The sequence below is a fragment of the Lepidochelys olivacea genome, assembly GCF_965140295.1.
Source record: "Lepidochelys olivacea isolate rLepOli2 genome assembly, chromosome: 12".
Taxonomy (NCBI): Eukaryota; Metazoa; Chordata; order Testudines; family Cheloniidae; genus Lepidochelys; species Lepidochelys olivacea.
In genome coordinates, this window is record NC_140422.1 from 6,102,255 (window position 1) to 6,119,050 (window position 16,796).

General features: G+C 57.3%; 1 protein-coding gene across 1 annotated transcript in view; it reads right to left on the reverse strand.

Moving 5' to 3' along the window:
- Positions 1-9,418: 9,418 nt before the first annotated feature.
- Positions 9,419-16,796, reverse strand: part of MMP15 (matrix metallopeptidase 15) — a 29,041-nt gene continuing 21,663 nt past the window's right edge. The window contains exon 10 of the mRNA XM_084644219.1: positions 9,419-16,095. Within this exon, the coding sequence (XP_084500345.1) occupies positions 15,605-16,095 (491 nt within the window). The 3' untranslated portion in view covers positions 9,419-15,604. The remainder of the gene's footprint in view (positions 16,096-16,796) is intronic.

Below are 16,796 nucleotides of genomic sequence, written 5' to 3' on the forward strand. Positions count from 1 at the left end.
GGCACAGCCAAGAGAGCTCACAACCCCCCGCCCTCCCATCGCCCATAAAGCTGAGTTTACAGTGGAAAATCAGTTGATTCTCTTGCCACGACAGCAGTACTGGGGTGTGGGGCTGTAATGTAAAGCTATAGGCAGCAGAGGTCCATATGACTCATATAGGACCCATGTCTCTCTCCCTCGACCCAAATTAGCGCAGAATCACAGAGATGGAAAAGACCCACAGTATTAGCTCCTCTAGGCCCTTACCCCTGCACACCCCCCTGGACAGAACAGGATTGCTCCCTACTGTATATTCTCTGCTGCTTTGTCCTGATTAGCTCTGAATGACTCAGCCAACGGAGCGTCCATCACTTCCCCAAGGAGACGATTCCACTTGCTAAGAGGCCTCGCTGCGAGCTCTTTTTTCCTGACAGCCAGCCTGTATTTTCCTTAGCTCGATTTCATCCCATTCACTGTAATTATCCTGTGTTTACATAGCTCCTTGTCCTCCCAAAGGCTCCCAGAGCAAACTGAAGGGGCAATACAGGGATCATCAACGAAAGGCAGCTAACTCCTGGGATGGGACCAGGGCAGCTTAATACAACACGGCGGCATGACACAACTGCTTAGGCCAGGAGGTGAAGACCGTTGTAGCCAGCTGAAGGGCAAATTTAGGGAGGGAGAATATCACTATAGCAGAAGTCACCAGGTGGCACCGTTACTCGTGGGTGGGGCCCTACCAAATTCACCGTCCATTTTGGTCAATTTCACGGTCATAGGATTTTAAAAGTCATAAATTTCACGGTTTCAGATATTTAAATCTGAAATTTCACGGTGTTGTAACTGGGGGGGGGTCCCCCGACCCAAAAGGGGGTTGTAAGGGGGGTGTTGCAAGGCTATTGAATGGGGGTCACGGTGTTGCACCCTTACTTCTGCGCTGCTGCTGGCTGCGGTGCTGCCTTCAGAGCTGGGCTCCCAGCCAGCAGCTGCACAGCTACCTGAAGTTCCCAGAGATGGGGCTGACCTGGCCCGGGAAGGCCCTGCAGGGGAAGAGGAAGTCTCATCCCTCCCCAGCCCGGCCAGGACTAGCATCTGGAGACTGACGCACGGTAAGAGCCCCCAGCCCTGCTCCTCCCCTACATTAGCCAGATTTCACAGGTGAGACAAGATTTCACGAGGGTGATCAGATTTCATGGTCTGTGGCGCGTTTTTCACGGCTGTGAATTTGGTAGGGCCCCACTCATGGGCTTACAAGTTCTTTTTCTTAGCATGCATGTGTACAATCTTTGAAGAAATGCTGAATTGTTAGTTCTGTGATGCAGTTTCTTTTGGGAGAGCTGTTGCAAACAGCGGGAGAGTTTGCTCTCTGTCTTGCTAGCCTTAATTCTTGGGGCAGGGTTGCTCCCTGGGATCTAGGCACTGGTGTTTGGGGTTGGGATTTCTGAATGAGGGGATGACCTGTGTCATTTGTGACTACCTCTGTTCAAGGACATGTGTACATAATGTCAATAAACACGCTGCACTAAGAAAATACCAAGACTGCATGGCACTGATTTCTCCTTCAGCCAGAGCAAGAGCTACAGAGCACCAAATCTGCTACCCCTAGGCAGAGGGGCAATAGTAGAATTGTCCAGAAATGTGGCAAGATACTAGCATTGATACCTCCATTCTTACATGCAAAGTACCACCACTGCTTAAGACCCCAGGTTTACTCCTAGTTATAACCCTGAGCCTCTCTAAACCATTCCTTCCTTCCTTGATGTTTTAAACCCTTCCTGTCCTTGTTGTAGATGTTTATTTTCCAGGCACAGAGAAGAAAACATGCATTATCAGTCTGGGTGACCTTTCTTTGGAGATTAAGGGAAGCCACAATCAAAGAAAGCACGAATACAAAGTCCACATGCCAGTGGGAGAGAGAGAGCACAGTGTGTATAACTCATTCTGTAACAGCCTTCTTGAATCAACTCCCAGGAGTGTGTGTGCACCACAGCAGGAAGGCCAGGAAATTCCTTTACATTTAAAAGTGCTGTACACCAAAGACAGAATCAGAACATCCCCCATGTGTGTACACAGTTGCTGGCTATCATTTTCTCACTCCTGCCCCATGCCTTGTATCTCATTTATTCTTTACAGAGGGACTATCACCCCCTGCTCTGTGACCTGATAGCTCTGCATATGCAATTAAACAGCCTATTGGCATGTATGTTTTGTTATAGCACAGGAAAATCCCATGTCTAATTTGCTGCCCACTGTCACCCCTAAGTCTCTTTCCATGTGTTTCCTTCCCATTGAATGTTGGGGAATTGGAGCCTCTCCCTCCCGGAGACACATTATTTTGCATTTTTCCCAGGATAAATCTCATTTCCTGCGTGTCAGCCTCATCTTTCCAGCTCCCCTGCGATTATTTCTCTGTCCTCCATTGTGTTTGCAACCTCTCCCAAGTCAATGCCATCTTGCAAAGAAGCAGTGTCGCAAGCCGCAGTAAGACCGGATGTAAGATGGCCTGTCCTACGTGAAATGTGCAGTGGCATTATCGTGCGGCTGGGAGAATGGTGTTGGCCGAATCACCTGGGAGCCCTGCAATGTGCAGCAGCTGTCAGCTCTCCATGGGGAACACAGTGGGAATTACAGCCACAAGCGACAGGCTACTCTACATGACTCTCCCCCGGCTTGGGCTGCTCATTCCCTGGATTCCTGCCCCATGGTTATCGAGATCAGTTTCGGCCCTGGAGTCTTTCCCTGCTGTGGTCTGGAGGGGGAATGTGAGTCTGGATTCTTTGAGCTCATTAAACTGGCTGCCTCCTTCCAGACCCCTAGGCCTACTCTCAGTGAGGAGTTGCTTCCAGCCACTACCCAGCCGTGGGGTAGGACGTGCATGCGTGGGGGGAGCAGCGGAGAAGGAAGCCGCCCTCTGGCTTTGTCCTTGCTGAACTTTCACAGGGCCAAAGAAACGAGAAGCTGAGAGCAGCTGCTGCCTATGGAAGCGCTGACTCCACCTTGGTGGTCTGGTCTAGAGTCCATGGCAGTTCTGTAGTGTAGGGGACTTGGGTGGCATCCCTTTCAATAGTTGGTGAGCCCTCTCGTACTTCTCCCCCTAGACTGTAGGACCCAGATCCGCCAAGGGATGTGGATGCTTAACGCTATTGAGTTCAATGGGAGGTAGGCAAATAAATATTGCAGCTTTGAGGCGCTGGGCCTCAGCTCTGTGTATATATTTGCCCAGCTTCAAGTCCAATGGGGCCCAGACCCTGATGGTTCTGCTGTAGGAGATGCACTGACTCATAATAACAGCTATTATTGTGGGGTGACAGGCAATGAGGCGGATACGCCTCACTCTTACCCTCCATGCCGGGGCGTCCCTAGCTAGAGGAGGGGGGATGGCACCGATGGGACAGACGGGAGCATTGGGGATCTGGAGCTGGTGTTTCGCCATAGCTAGCATGGCTTCCTTTGCATGGCAGGATGTTCGGCTGAGCGACCCGGGCGTTAGTTGTCTTGTCTCACTGAGGAGATGAAGTCCCAGCTCTTCTTCCAAGCCACCCTCCTTGAGCCTCATTCAACGACATCCCACAAACCAGCCCCGGGCCCGACCCGATGACCTTTGGCAGTGTGACATGAAGCCATTGGCTCAACAGCGGGAAGGATTAAACCTGGGAATCTGGAGGTCTGAGCTCAAAGGGCTGCTCTGCTGACTAAGGATCATCAACCTCTACCCATGACCCAAGCCACCAATAGCGAGGGACGGTGCAGCACACTGGCTGGGGGTGGGTTTCATAAGCAAGGGACATTTTCTACGGCACGGGAGGCCACGGCAGCTTCTCTGGCCTGGCTCCAGCTTGATTTCCTTCCTCTCTGGGCCTTAGCAGGGCAGCTCTGGGCTCAGCAATGAACCTGCAGCATGGCCTTGGAGCAAATGGCCATGAGACTAGCCTTTCCTTTGGGTGCCATCTGTCCATTGCCCAGCGGGGAACTGAACGGCAGAGGCTGCAAGGGACGGGGGCGTGTTTGCAAGGCTGGTGACAGAGCCCAGCACTGTGCTCCTAGGATTGCAGGGAGAGACGAGGAGACAGAGGACGGCCTTTGTCTGTGAGTGGGAAGGCTGCGTTCTGGCAGGCTCCCTGGGAGAAACAGCTGCCTCTTGCAAGACCATTTGCCGGTAATCACACAACTGGAGCTAGCAGGGGGAAAGCAGACCCCGGGGGTCACCCGTGCTGACCATCCTCCTCCTCTGGGGAGGCTCCCCAGCAAACTCCCCTCTGTCTGCTCTAACCTGGCTTGATGCCCTGCAGTGATGCTTCCCCCATGGCAGTGATCCCACTGCCCAGTTACTCGTCCTGGTGAGAGCTCTTCCATGCAGTCTAGCTGAGATTCGGGCCACCCCAGCATGGTGCTGCTGTCATCAGGGACTCTGGTTAATTCAGTCATGAAGTGTGTCATGGGTCTTAGACTGCAAGCTCTATGGGGCAGGGACTGTGTCTTCCTGCATTGGACAGAGCCTGTCCCAGTGGGGCCCAGATCCTGACTGGGAACACTGGGGACTACCTGGATATCAATGGTAAATAATAATTCCCCACAGCTATTTGGAGATTGATCCTGAATCGCTGGCCTCCAGTTTGGGTGTCATTTTTCTGTTGCCTTTCCTGTGGCTTTCCTCTAGTTTTCCCAACTTTTCCCAGTCACACTTTGCCCAATGGCAGGTGAGAGTGAGTTAACGGGTCTAGCCTTACTCCCTGTCTGTCCCTTGGTAAATCACCGTGATGTTTGGCAGCACCCCTGCTCAGAAGAGGGGTGATAATGGAAGAGCAGGGGGCTGCAGGCTGGCATTGAGGGGCTTCGTCAGAGCTGGGTGAGAGTCTGGGGCTGGGATAGCCGGGGGCTGCAGGTGGGGACGGAGGGGTGTTGACAGACCTTGGAGGTGCGTGGGGGTGTTGTATGCCAGGTTTGAGATATGTTGCTCCCCAGCCTCCAAACTGATGGATCTTTTAGATAAATCGGTAAACATTTTAGACCCCAGCCAGCCCTGTTGCCTTGTGAGCGCCCCTTGGCTGGGGTTCACTCTCCTTGGCTTGCTGTCCTGCAAGGCTTTGCCTGGCCATGTGCTGAAAGGAGCAGGTCCTTGCTGCTCTCAGCAGGAGCAGGGTGAGAGTTTGCAGCAGCCTGGGAGGGCTAGATCCTGGCACCTGCCCCAGTGCAGGGGCTGTTTGTTTCAGGGAGGCCAGATCCCATAAGCACGTCCACCTGGGCAGACATCACACAGTCTTGGCGAAACCTCTTCTCAGCAGGGACTGGAGCAGGTGCTGTATGGGCCTCGGGTGCGCATTGGGGTCCTGAGGCCACCGCACGTTTCCACAGCGTAAGCCTCCAGCCACAAGCATGGGCCACAGAGATGGGAGATCCAGCTTTCACCCTGCCTGCTCCCATAAAGCACCATGATCCCCGCCAGCACCCCAGCCTTTGAACGCTGCCCGGCTGCGGCGTGTCAGCAGAGGACGATGGGGGACAGTCCCAGCTGTTGTGCTGGTGTCAGGCTATGCGGCAACGTTTGCTCAGAAGCCTTCATCCTCATGAACGATCAGCTTCATCCTCAGGCCTTCTGGGGCAACTAGAACTTCTCACCGTGGAGAGCTTGCTGCATGGACCTGCTCCCCTCCCATCGGCGATTCCACAGACCTCCCGCCCCCGGCCCTCCTCCCCGCTCCCTCCACCATCTTTCACCCTCTGCTCGCAAAGCACTTTTACAAGCGCTCTGGTGAGGAGACATCAGATGGGGACAGCCAGGGGTTGAGAAATGACATGCCCAGGAAGCCAGTGGCCGTGTAGGGCGTAGACCCAGCCTGACTCCTGAGCCTCTGCCGTGATCCCACTAGGCCACACTCCCTCCTTCCCTTTGCCTACGCATGCACCTGTCTGGACCTCTGCTCTTGTGGGGGAGGGAGAGCTCAGTGGTTTGAGCATTGGCCTGCTAAACCCAGGGTTGTGAGTTCAATCCTTGAGGGGGCCATTTAGGGATCTGGGGCAAAAATCTGTCAGGGACGGTACTTGGTCCTGCTGTGAAGGCGGGGGGACTGGACTCTGTGACCTTTCGGGATGGGGAGGAGGGATAGCTCAGTGGTTTGAGCTTTGGCCTGCTAAACCCAGGGTTGTGAGTTCAATCCTTGAGGGGGCCATTTAGGGATATGGGGCAAAAATTGGGGATTGGTCCTGCTTTGAGCAGGGGGTTGGACTAGATGACCTCCTGAGATCCCTTCCAACCCTGAGATTCTATGATTCTACATCACATGTGAGATGCATGCCGTGACCACCATATACACTCCAGTGGCTATTTGGCCGCGTGAGACAGCTACTGACTCGGCGTGCAGCAGGTCAGGATTCAGGTGCATTGGCCCCGCTGTGTGTTGGGATCCTGGCCTCGAATAGCACATTTCTGATACCTCATTTGAGTCAGCGCTAAGTCCCCGGCCAAGGGAGCCGAGAGGAATAGCTCCATGTATCCCACGCATGAACCCTCGCGAGAATCAACTCCTCCCCCGCCCCCACCGCCTCCCTGACCAGAGGCCTGTGAGGCCATTAAGTGCCTCCATCAAATGGTGTAATTGGCTGGAGGTCAGACAAGGCAGCCCATGCATTATGGGAGATTCGGGGGGGGGGTTTGATAGGAGAGGAAGTGAATGAGGTCAGTGTGTCTGGGGGAGGGGGCGGGGGGTGTTGGATGGAGCAGTGTTGTGAATGGAATGTGATTAACTCCCAGCAGGTTGGCAGGTGGCCAAATACTTCACGGCTGAGCTGGGATTTCCAGGGAACTTGTTGCAAGGAGAAGAAGGTGGGGTGGGGGTGTCTCCCCAGCCTCCGAGGCCCAGCCTCCCTACCAGGGTGGGCTGGTTGGGGTGGAGGAACCCACTCAACTGCATGCAGGCTGAGCAGAGCCTGGACCAAGGACCCAGATCCTGCCCCACCCCAGTCACACCTGGGGCCCATCATCTCCCAGGATGCAGCAGCAGGCCAACCAGCCTGCCCGTGTTACAGAGACGGTATGGGGTAGTGGGCGGAGCAGAGGGCTGGGAGCCAGGAACCCCTCCTCGAGCTCCACTCCCAACTCTGCATGGACTCCTGCGGCAACTCACTTACAGGTGGCTGCTGCCCCAGGTGCAGTGGGTGGGGGGTTGAGCTGGAGAACGTCTGCCCTGTGCTCCGGAAGTGCTGTTCTGTTCAGGGGTCCCTAATGGGCTAAAGCACTCACCTTGTGTTTGCCCACACTGGCTCCAACAGAAGCAGGCTCCTAATTCCCACAGGCACTCGCTCAGGACTGAGCAGCTGCCCAGCCCCTCACGCCTGGCCTTAGTCCTAATGGCCGTGAAGTTCGCATCCCAGAACCTCCATCTCCCCAGCTGGTCCCTGAGGTGCCATGGAGCAGCGTGCCGCCCTTGCCAGGGAGAAGCGAACATACCCCAGAGTCCAGCCCAGGGCCTGACTCTGCTCCCCCACTCTGGTGTAGATCAGGAGTGGCTTCACTGTCTCCCGTGGCATAAGCCAAGGATCAGGCCCCTTCGCGCCACAGGGGCCCGAGCCAGGTGCCACCAATCCAACCCACGCGGTGGCCGAGCGCGGTCTGCTGCACCGGCCGTCCCCTGGGAAGGAGCCGACCTTGCAGAGAGGACGGCACAGCCACTCCTGGCCTGTGGCTGTCAGAAGGGTCACGAGCAGCACCGTGGACTGGTGCTAGCATCAGGGCATCCGGCTGGGCACAGTGCAAGGGGGGGGCTCAGTTGGCCCTTCACGCCGAACCTTGCCCTCTTAAACTAAACAAATGCCCAGGCATTAGCCAGAGCCAGCCAGGGCCAGGCCCTCTGGCGCGCGGGCTCAGTGAGACCAGGGACTGCTGCGGATAACAAAAAGGCCTTTCTGCCCAAGCAGCAGGGAAGAGGAACATCAGGCCGGCGGCTGCAGCCCCATGAAAGGAAAGTCTGTTGTTGTCAGTTGCCTCTGAGGCCAGGGCTGTGCAGCTGATCCTCTCCTGTTGCAGAATAGGAGGACTGCTCGGATCTGCTTCCAAAGCCCGGCTGTGGGAAGCGCAAGGATCTCAGCAGAGGCGGGCGGGGAGGGGAGCGGGAACAAATGCCGAGGGGAGGCAGTGGATTATTCTGTCTGTGGGCTGGGACTGAGGTCTGCGGTGAAATCAACACCCGCCAGAAAAACCATTTGCTCTGTGAATCCAGGGCCAGCTGTTTCCCGGCCAGCAGGCTCTCAGTCTTGAACTCCAGCACCCTGGGCTTTCAGGGGGCAAAGGAACATGGGGTGCAGCGAGGGCTTTTGTCCAGGGCCATCTGGCACGTGGAGCATGCTGGAGCCTTTTGCCTCGGCAGCAATCTTCAGGCCGGTTGTGCTAGGGTTGAGAACCAGGGCAAGATTCCCACCTTTTTGGCCCTGCACTGTCCTAGCTCAGCCCCTGTGTTTACCGACACCGGGCCAATATTGGGATTATTGCCACCCTGCCCAAGGCCAGAGCAGCCAAGTAGCAGTGCAATAATTATAGGGCTGGGCCTTATACAAACACACATCTCCTGTGGCGATTATATCCCCCTCTCAGTAACCTCCACAGCTGGGCAAGGCGAAGAGGATGATAAGGGTTATCAGGGCAGATCCACCCTGAGCGTCTATTTACCCTTTCTCATAAAAGTAGGAGGAGGGGCCAATCAGTGGCATTAAAAGCCAACAGACAGACCACGGAGAAAACGAGGGTTTGTTTGGGTGTGTGGGGGGAGATGTTTTAAATGCAAGGCATAATTAAACTGTGGAACTCGGTGCCACAGGATATTACCAAAGCTAAGACATTAGCACGATTCATAATAATCGTAGACATTTATATGGCTAGGAACATCCAGAGGTTCATTAGCTAGTACCAGACATTTAGCAGGGCTAGAAACCCTCATGATTCAGGGCATGTTAACCTCCAGCTGACAGGAGTCAGGAAGACACCTCCCTAGACTGCATTATGGGAGCTCTTACAGCTGTCTCTGAAGCTAGTGCTGGGGACCATCGGAAACGGGCTACTGGACTAGAGGGACCATTGCTCTGACCCGGTCTGGGCATGATCCGGTCTCATGCGTCCAGGTTTGGGACGACCGCTGCAGGGTGGGGTCTGGCAGGACGCATCATGTGCCTGCCTCGCTGAGGACTCCTGCAGCTGCTCCACATGGAGCCCTGCCTTTGACGGCAATGGGTGTGTCTTGTGGTGCCCAGCAGCAGGATTGGGGTCCCTGTCTGCAGCATCACACACATGGCCAGGTGCATTAGAAGGGTCTTTCTATTGGCAGTGGTGGTGGTGGGGCCTTGCTGGGCCAGCGGGCCTGATTCCAGCTCCCCTTGAGCCAGGTTCTCATACCGATGCCCACCACCTCCGTACCAATGATCACCCAGGGTCAGAGATCACAGGAGGCTGAACGCCGGGCAAAACCAGTCTTTTATTGTCTTGTAAAACATTCCCCTCTTTTGCCCACTTCCCAGCTGGACTGGCTCACCCATTGTTAGAAGATTCAGGCAGCAGATGCCCGCTGACAGGCCCTGTCCCAAAGCCCCTGCAGCCGATGGAGAGGGGCTGGCCTGCTGCAGGCAATGCTCTCCTAGCTGCCAAGCCAGGACAGCATTCAAAGCTTGCCCCACAGAAGCCCCTCTCCCCTGGGTGTTTGCCACCTTCGCTGCAGCAAGCCTGGGATTATGATAACGCCAGGAAAGGGCAATGAAACCCAGCCTTGTGTTTACTCCACATTCCATGGCCCCTTTGATAGCAGCTTATGTTGGCTTTAAACCTGCTCAGCAATCTCACAGGCTGGAAAACAAAGGCCCTCCCCAGCCAAGTAAACGAAGCAATTGCCGATAAGGTGCTGTGGTCATGCTGCCTCCAGCTGCTCCCTGGCTCCGCTGGGCGAGGAGGATGGCACAGGGAAATGGGACTGCGGCAGCTGGCTTGCTAGGGGTTGGAAGATGCTGAGAGCTCAGCCCAGGAATGTCAGGGACTGGTGGGCTGGAGGAGCATCAGATGCTGGGCACTGGTGGGGAGGGGAGGGGAGGAGGTGCCTTGGGACTGGAAGGGGGATGGTGCTGCAGGGGCACTGGGTCGGGGCTCCCGGGACTGGAATGGGGGCAGGCGGTCAGGGACGCTTCAGGTGCACTGGAGGAGCTGGGGTCAGAGGACAGCCTGTGAAAAATGGAAGGAGAGTGTCGGAACTATAGGGGAAAGCCCAGAGCTGGCCAGGACTGAGAGGACTGGCAGAGCTGGGTGTGAGGTCCTAGGCCAGGAGACAGGGGTTCTGCAGGCCAGGACTGGGGGCCACTGGCAGAGCTAAGGGCACGGACTGGAAGGCAAACTGGGCTAGCAGGGAAGGGGGAGGGGTGGGTGCCATCATCCTTTTACGCTCCTGAGGGCTGGTATGTATGCAGCTCCCAGCGGTATCAAGCAGTGCAAACAGGCCCTCAGAAAGTTAAAACCTGGAGTTTTCAGCCCACCTCCGCACCCACCTCATCACCCCTGTTCCCCTGCCCAGCTTGCTGGGACCTCACTACCTCCTTGCCTGAAAGCTGCCAAAACAAGGCAAGCCACCTTTTCTCACAGCCTCGTTGTTCCACTGAGTGCCTGCTCCCCAGATACCAAAATGTAGCCAGCCAGGTCTGTGCTGCGCCTGACGTGACTTCCTGGAGAAGGGGCTCCAGGGCCAAGCTCTTCCTTGGAGGTTTTTCTTGCAAGGGAAGTTCAAGCTAGAGACCCACCCTTGCTAGCCTCCATCCCCATGGCCGGACCAGCGCCGGCGATGACTCCTAGTTCGTCAGAGGGCAGGAGAAGACAGCCTTAGAGAGAGGCCCCCGCTGTCCATGCACACGGCTCCCATGCTAGTGATGCAAAGACTGGCTCCTTCAGGAAAGTATTCAAAGGCTGGAGGGGCAGCTTGGGTGCCATGAATTAGGATGAAGGAGACAGAGGGGTATTTGCTGTACAATAGCTGTCAGCAGCAGCTCTCCCCAAGCCCCGGGGCCCAGTCCTAACCTCATCCCCGCCCCGATTGTGAGGGAGGCCTGGTGCCCAGGGCCAGCCCAAGGCTCTGCAGCTCCAAGGCAGGGTGGACTGTAACTATCTCCATGCCTGGTCCTGCCCAACTCAGGCTCGGCATCTGCTCCAGTGCCCCCCCCCAGCCAGGGCCCTCATCCTGTAAGTTGCAGAGCACCCAGGAACCTGCTAAAATGGAGCAGCAGGTGCTCAGCACCACGGCAGGGCTGGGCCACCGCAGGCCCCAGGGCAGAGGGGTGCAGCAAGAGGCAAGTGAGTGGAACTGCAGCAAACTGCTCCTGGGCTAAATGGACTCATGCTAAGGGCAGGCCGGGGAGGGGGCCGGGGCAGGGGACGCACGAGACAGCGGCCCACGGCTGGTTTGGTAGGATTTATTGTGTAGCAGTTAAACATGACCAGCATGGACATTAAAAAAAAAAACCAAACACACGTGCACACACGAGAGACACAGACAGACACCACAAGGGATAGGGCAGGGCCTGGCGGGATGTCACCATGAGCCCCCATGCCCGTGGGACACGGCCTCTCGCGCTACTGCCGGGGCCCCAGTTCCCCGCCACACCTGCCGGCACAGAGCCGAGGTGCTCAGGGTTAGTTACCCTCCGATCCGGTCCCCTTCCCCCGTGCTGACGGGGGCTTGGACGAGATGCGGGGACAGAGAGTGACATGGGGTGGGGAGAGCCGTCAGGCCACAGGAACAGCCCCTCTCAGAGGCAACCTACCTAGGGAATGGGGGGGCTCACTACCTCAAGCGTTGGTGCCCTGCTAGGGAGCCTCAGGCTCACATTCAGTGGGGCCTGGTGGAGCTGAGGCCCAGATCCTGGAAGTTAGGTACCTAAATTCCTCTGAGGCTCAGGGCCTGAGAGCCTTGGGAACCTAACCCCAGCCTGCCTTGCTAGCACTGCGTGACTGAGCTAGACGTCGCTCTGGGGCCCTTCCGGAGCAGGGGTCGGCGTGGAGGGGCCCAGCAGCCTCACGCCATGGTGAGCTCACCCCTGCAGGGTCCCATCAGCAGGGTCAGCGAGGTGAAAGGCTCCCCTGGGGCACATGCACTGGGGGGGACGCTGCTCTGGGGGAGCCGAGCCGCCTCCAGGAAGGCAGGGCGTGGAGTCCTGCCTCCAGGCAGAGCGAAGGGGCAGCTGGGCTCTGGGCCAGCCCTGGCCCAAAATGCACTTTCTCCAGCGCACACCTGTGCGCTTAAAAATGGAACAATTTTCCGTTCATTAAAGCCAAGGGTTCTGCGAGTGCCTGGCCCCGGCCCAGCTCCAGCTTCCAGATCGGCTCGAAGAGGGGAATGGCTTTGGCTGATCAATGCTGGGAACGCTCCAACTGGGAAAGACAAGCGGCTGGAACCAACAAAGGGCTTTTTCCAGACAAAGGTGACCACATGGTCGCTGACGGGGAAGCTGGGAGCCCGGGCTTTCCCATGGAGGGGGGTAGGTGGAGGGGAACTGAGCAAGGACTGCTCTAGGGATCCAAGCTCCTGGGGACTCCAGCGATACTTCCTCCCCCCCCCCGATCCCGAGGGCTGAGAACAATCTCACCCGGCAGCTCCATGTCCTGGGAGAAATGCCTGCCTTTGCAATATCATCTGAGGTGCCCACAGGGGAGCAGCACCCTGGGGCGACAGAGAGCAAGTGGTTCCGCTGACTGATCCTCAGCGGGTCTAAACTGGCATCGCTCCACTGAAGCCAACAGGGCTTTACTGGTTTACACCAACTGGGGATCTACTCCATTGACTTCAGTGACGCCACATCCATTTACGCCAGCGGAGGCTCTCATCCAAGTCAATGGAGAGACGCTGATTTCCAGCCAGTGAGGAGCTGGCTCTTAATCTTTAGCCCAAGCTGCCAATTCATCCCTGTAGCAAACCCCGATCCCCTCCGCCTAGACGCAACCCATTCGCCTGTGCAAAGCTGCCACGGAAATGGCCTAGCCCAGACACAAATGTTACTTGCTGATCCTTGACCATGATAACAAAACCACCACTATTTTACTCAACCATGAAAAAAGGCAGATTTGGCCAGGCCGGTTCTGGCCCAGAGTACAGGCATCAGGGACCCACTGGAAATCCCACCCGTTTCTCCACCTTGCGCCCATCAGCAGTGCTGGGACAATTTCCCCATGCAGGGGAAAGCCAGCACGTCTGGTGCAAGAATGGAGGAGCGGGCAGGATCTGCAGAGCGGGTGCTGCCCTCCAGATCAGCAGAAAGGCGAGAAGGTCTCAGCTGCACCCACTGGGGTTGGGTGTTCAGAGCCCCCTTGTTCCTGATACGCAACCTTTCCTGGTGGATCCCAGCTCTCCAGGAAGAGATGTTCCTGATAAGGCCACAACCTCTAGTCGAATTCAGTGGTGCAGTTACAAGGAACCTGTAGTGTCTGCTAATCTGGGGTTTGCCAGGCTGCTGACCAAACTGGGAAGGCATCTCTCCTGGCTTGCTGCCCCATCTCCAGAGACTGAAGAGCTCTGCAATGGCCAGAGCTTTGTTCCACCCAAGCTGCAAGCCCGTGTCTGGCTGTCCCTCGGCTCCCACAAACGCTTTTATTTGGTAGAGTTTCTAAGCTGCACATCCCCCCCTGCACCCCCGCCCAGAGCGGCTCGCCCCCCGAGCATGGCGCTCTCAGGCAAGAGCACCGGTGGGGCTCTGATCACCCACACTGCTCTGGGGCAGTGGGGGCTGGGCGGCGGAGCTTGCTGCTTTCCCAGCCCCATTTCCCACAGGCCCCGGAGGCTGTGGTTTGTTTCGGAAGTGGGTGTGCGGGGGAGAAGGAAGCGGATGAAAAGCAGCTACACGGTGACTTCCATCGTAAGAGCCTCTTCCCAATGGACGGAGGCCCTGATGGGAACCAAACAGCGTCACGCTGGGGCTGGGAGAAAGCTCAGGCCCTCGGCTCCTGGCCAGCCTTCCCAGGGCAGGTTCCAAAGACCTCTGCTATCTTTAGGCTCCTTACCCCCCTTGTTTCCCAGCTGCAAACAGTTAAACAGGAAATAAATGCAGTGATGTCACCTCCACCCCATCTGCCTGGGCCAGAAAGCCCAGCTCAGCACGCCTCGGAAACCAACCAGTGCCTGGATACTCAGCAGCAGCTGCCAGAACCGGGCTTCTCTGGCACCTTCAGCTCTGCCAATACCCTGCAGCCCCCCCTGCTATTCCAGTTCTGGGCTCCCATCCAGCCCAGCCAATGCCCCTCCGTCCTGCCCTGCAGCCCCCCCAGCTACTCTAGCCACAGGGCCCCACCTAAACAGATGTATAATCCTGGTCAGTCCACGTTAAAAATCCTTGCTAGACACAAGGCTGAGGCCGTTAAACTCATGTCAGCTGTGACCTGAGCCAGGATTGGAATCCAGTTCTCCAGCTGGTACGTGCACCCTCACTACCCCACTGCCCTCCCCTTTCTGGAGCTTGGCATTGAAAAGCAGGGGAAAGCCGATGTCCACAGCCCAAGGGTGGCCATGGGCAGCAGCTCCTGGAAGAGGCCATCTCCCCTGGGCCCTGCCGCCAGCGCGCTGCTTGTGGGGAAAACCTGCTACTAGATGTTCAAACCAGGCGAGTGAGAAGAGGGGCTGGGGATATGGCACCCCACTCCCCCAGGGCAGTGCACTGAGTGGCTGGCCCACCCGATCCGGGGAGGAGCAGGGCTGCGAAGACCACTGACACGAGGAGACGGGGAGGGGAGCTGCGGGGGCTCTCCCTGAAACAGACATCGGAGCCACACCGCCTCGGATGAGCCAAGGAGCCAGCTGGGAAAAGGCTTCCCTTCGCTCGGGCTGGAGGACGTATCCCCCCTGGGAATGACCAGACCAGGGGTGAACCACCCAGACCAGGATCCCCTCCCGCTGCTCCATGGGCCCAGCCAGGACGCAGCACAGAGGGGCACAGACAACACAAGCACGACGTGTGGATGGGCCCCAAAGGGAAACATCCAGGAGGGCTGAGTCCTGGGGGAAGAGCCGAGCTGAAGAAGCATTTCGAGTTCTGCCCCTCCGGGACTGCGGCTGGCTGCCGAGCCAAGAACACAGCCGAGGGAGGTGGCGCCTGAGGACGGGGGGAGACCCCCATGGCCCAGGAGGGCCATAAGGGAAACCCACCCAGCCGTCCCCTCCCATGGGCGGCTCGGTGCTTGGAGCCCATGTGCTTCTGTGAAGCAGAGATGGGGGCCCCCAGCAAACGGCTGATCCCCGGGCCAGCCCTGTAATGACGAGAGATCGGGGCTGCAGAGCACGGAAATGGTCTCCCTCGCCCAGCGGGAACACTGGGAGCAACCCCCCTCTCCCCCAGCAGGGAGGGGGCCATAGGCGGCCTTGATCCAGGCACGGGAAGGGCAGGGGGTGGCTGTCGGCACGGAGGAGGAGGAGTCTGTGCTGGGGTGTCTCCTACATGCTCGAGGGGGAAGCAGGCCTGGCCGAGCGCATTCAACTCAATGTGCAAAATCTTGGTGTAAGGTAGTCTGGGAAAGGCTCTGGGGGCTTCGTCTTCTCAAGCTTCTTTGTTAGCACCATGGTGGTGGGAGAGGAGGATCGGGGGGTGGGTGGGGCTCAGGATGGGCGGGGGGGGGGGTGGTCCAGGATCAGACCCACTCCTGCAAGGAGCGTTTGCAGTAGAGCAGCATCCGAGGGGCCCCCTTCCTGTGCATCTGGATGATGGCGTAGATGAGGCCCAGAACGCAAAGCAGCAGCACCAGGGGCACCATCACCATGACGATGCTCATGGTCCGCGTGTACTTGTCTATCTGCACCACGATGTCCACGTCGTTGCCCCGGGTGGGGCCGCCGTAGTCCTCCTCCTCCTCCTCCTCCTCCTCCTGCTCCTCTCGGTCGCCGGGGCGTGCTTCGGCCTCCCCTTCGTCCCCCTCCCGGTCATCGCCTGTGCCCCTGCCGTCCGGGTTGAAGGGAGGTCTGTCCACGTCAGGCCATCGGTGCCCGGGGTCGGGGTCCGGCACCAGTGCCTCGTGGCAGCCCATGAAGTCCCGCAGGATGGACTTGGGGTACCCCGGCTCGGTCTTCAACCGCTCGTTGTCGAACTTCCAGTACTTGGTGCCTTTGTAGAAATACGTGTACGCTGGAAGGGAGCCAATGAGAATAGGTTAGCGCCACCTGATCCGCTAACCACTCAGCCACACCCCAGAAACACCCTCTCTGCTACCCCACCCTGCCTTGCCCTCTCATCTGGTATTCTGCCTGCTGCCACATTTGATCAGCCCACTTGTCTGGTATCCTCGCCTCTGGTGGTAGCCAATAACTGATGCTTCAGAGCAAGGAGAATAAAGCCGGTGATAATGCACCTGGCTAATTGTGCAATGCTGAAGGATGTGCTTTGAGGGGGGTTTCCTTCCTGACCCTTGCAGTGATGGGCTGATGCCCTGAAGCATGAGAGTCAATTTCTCCTAGTGCAAATATAATTGATCATTGAATTACTCAGCACCCTCCTTTTTAAAACCCAGTCCCAGGAGCTGACCCTATCAGTCCCTGGATCCAGAATCCCACTACATGCTGTATGAACGAGCACTTTGTTCGCAACATCCTGCTGGGAGTCTGTTCCCCGCCAGGGACAAACAATTCCCTTTGCTTTAGCACTGCCCCGGGGGAGCTTAGTGACTCAGCGCCCTGCTGAACAGAACAGAAGATGGGCATTAGGCAGAGCCAGCGACCAGGAAACAGAGCAGAGGAAATTGGACTTCCTGTAACTCCAAACGAGGCGCTCTGCTGGGGTGAGAGAACAAGTCCCGTGCCCTCTGCAAGCTCAGGGGATGACACCAGTCT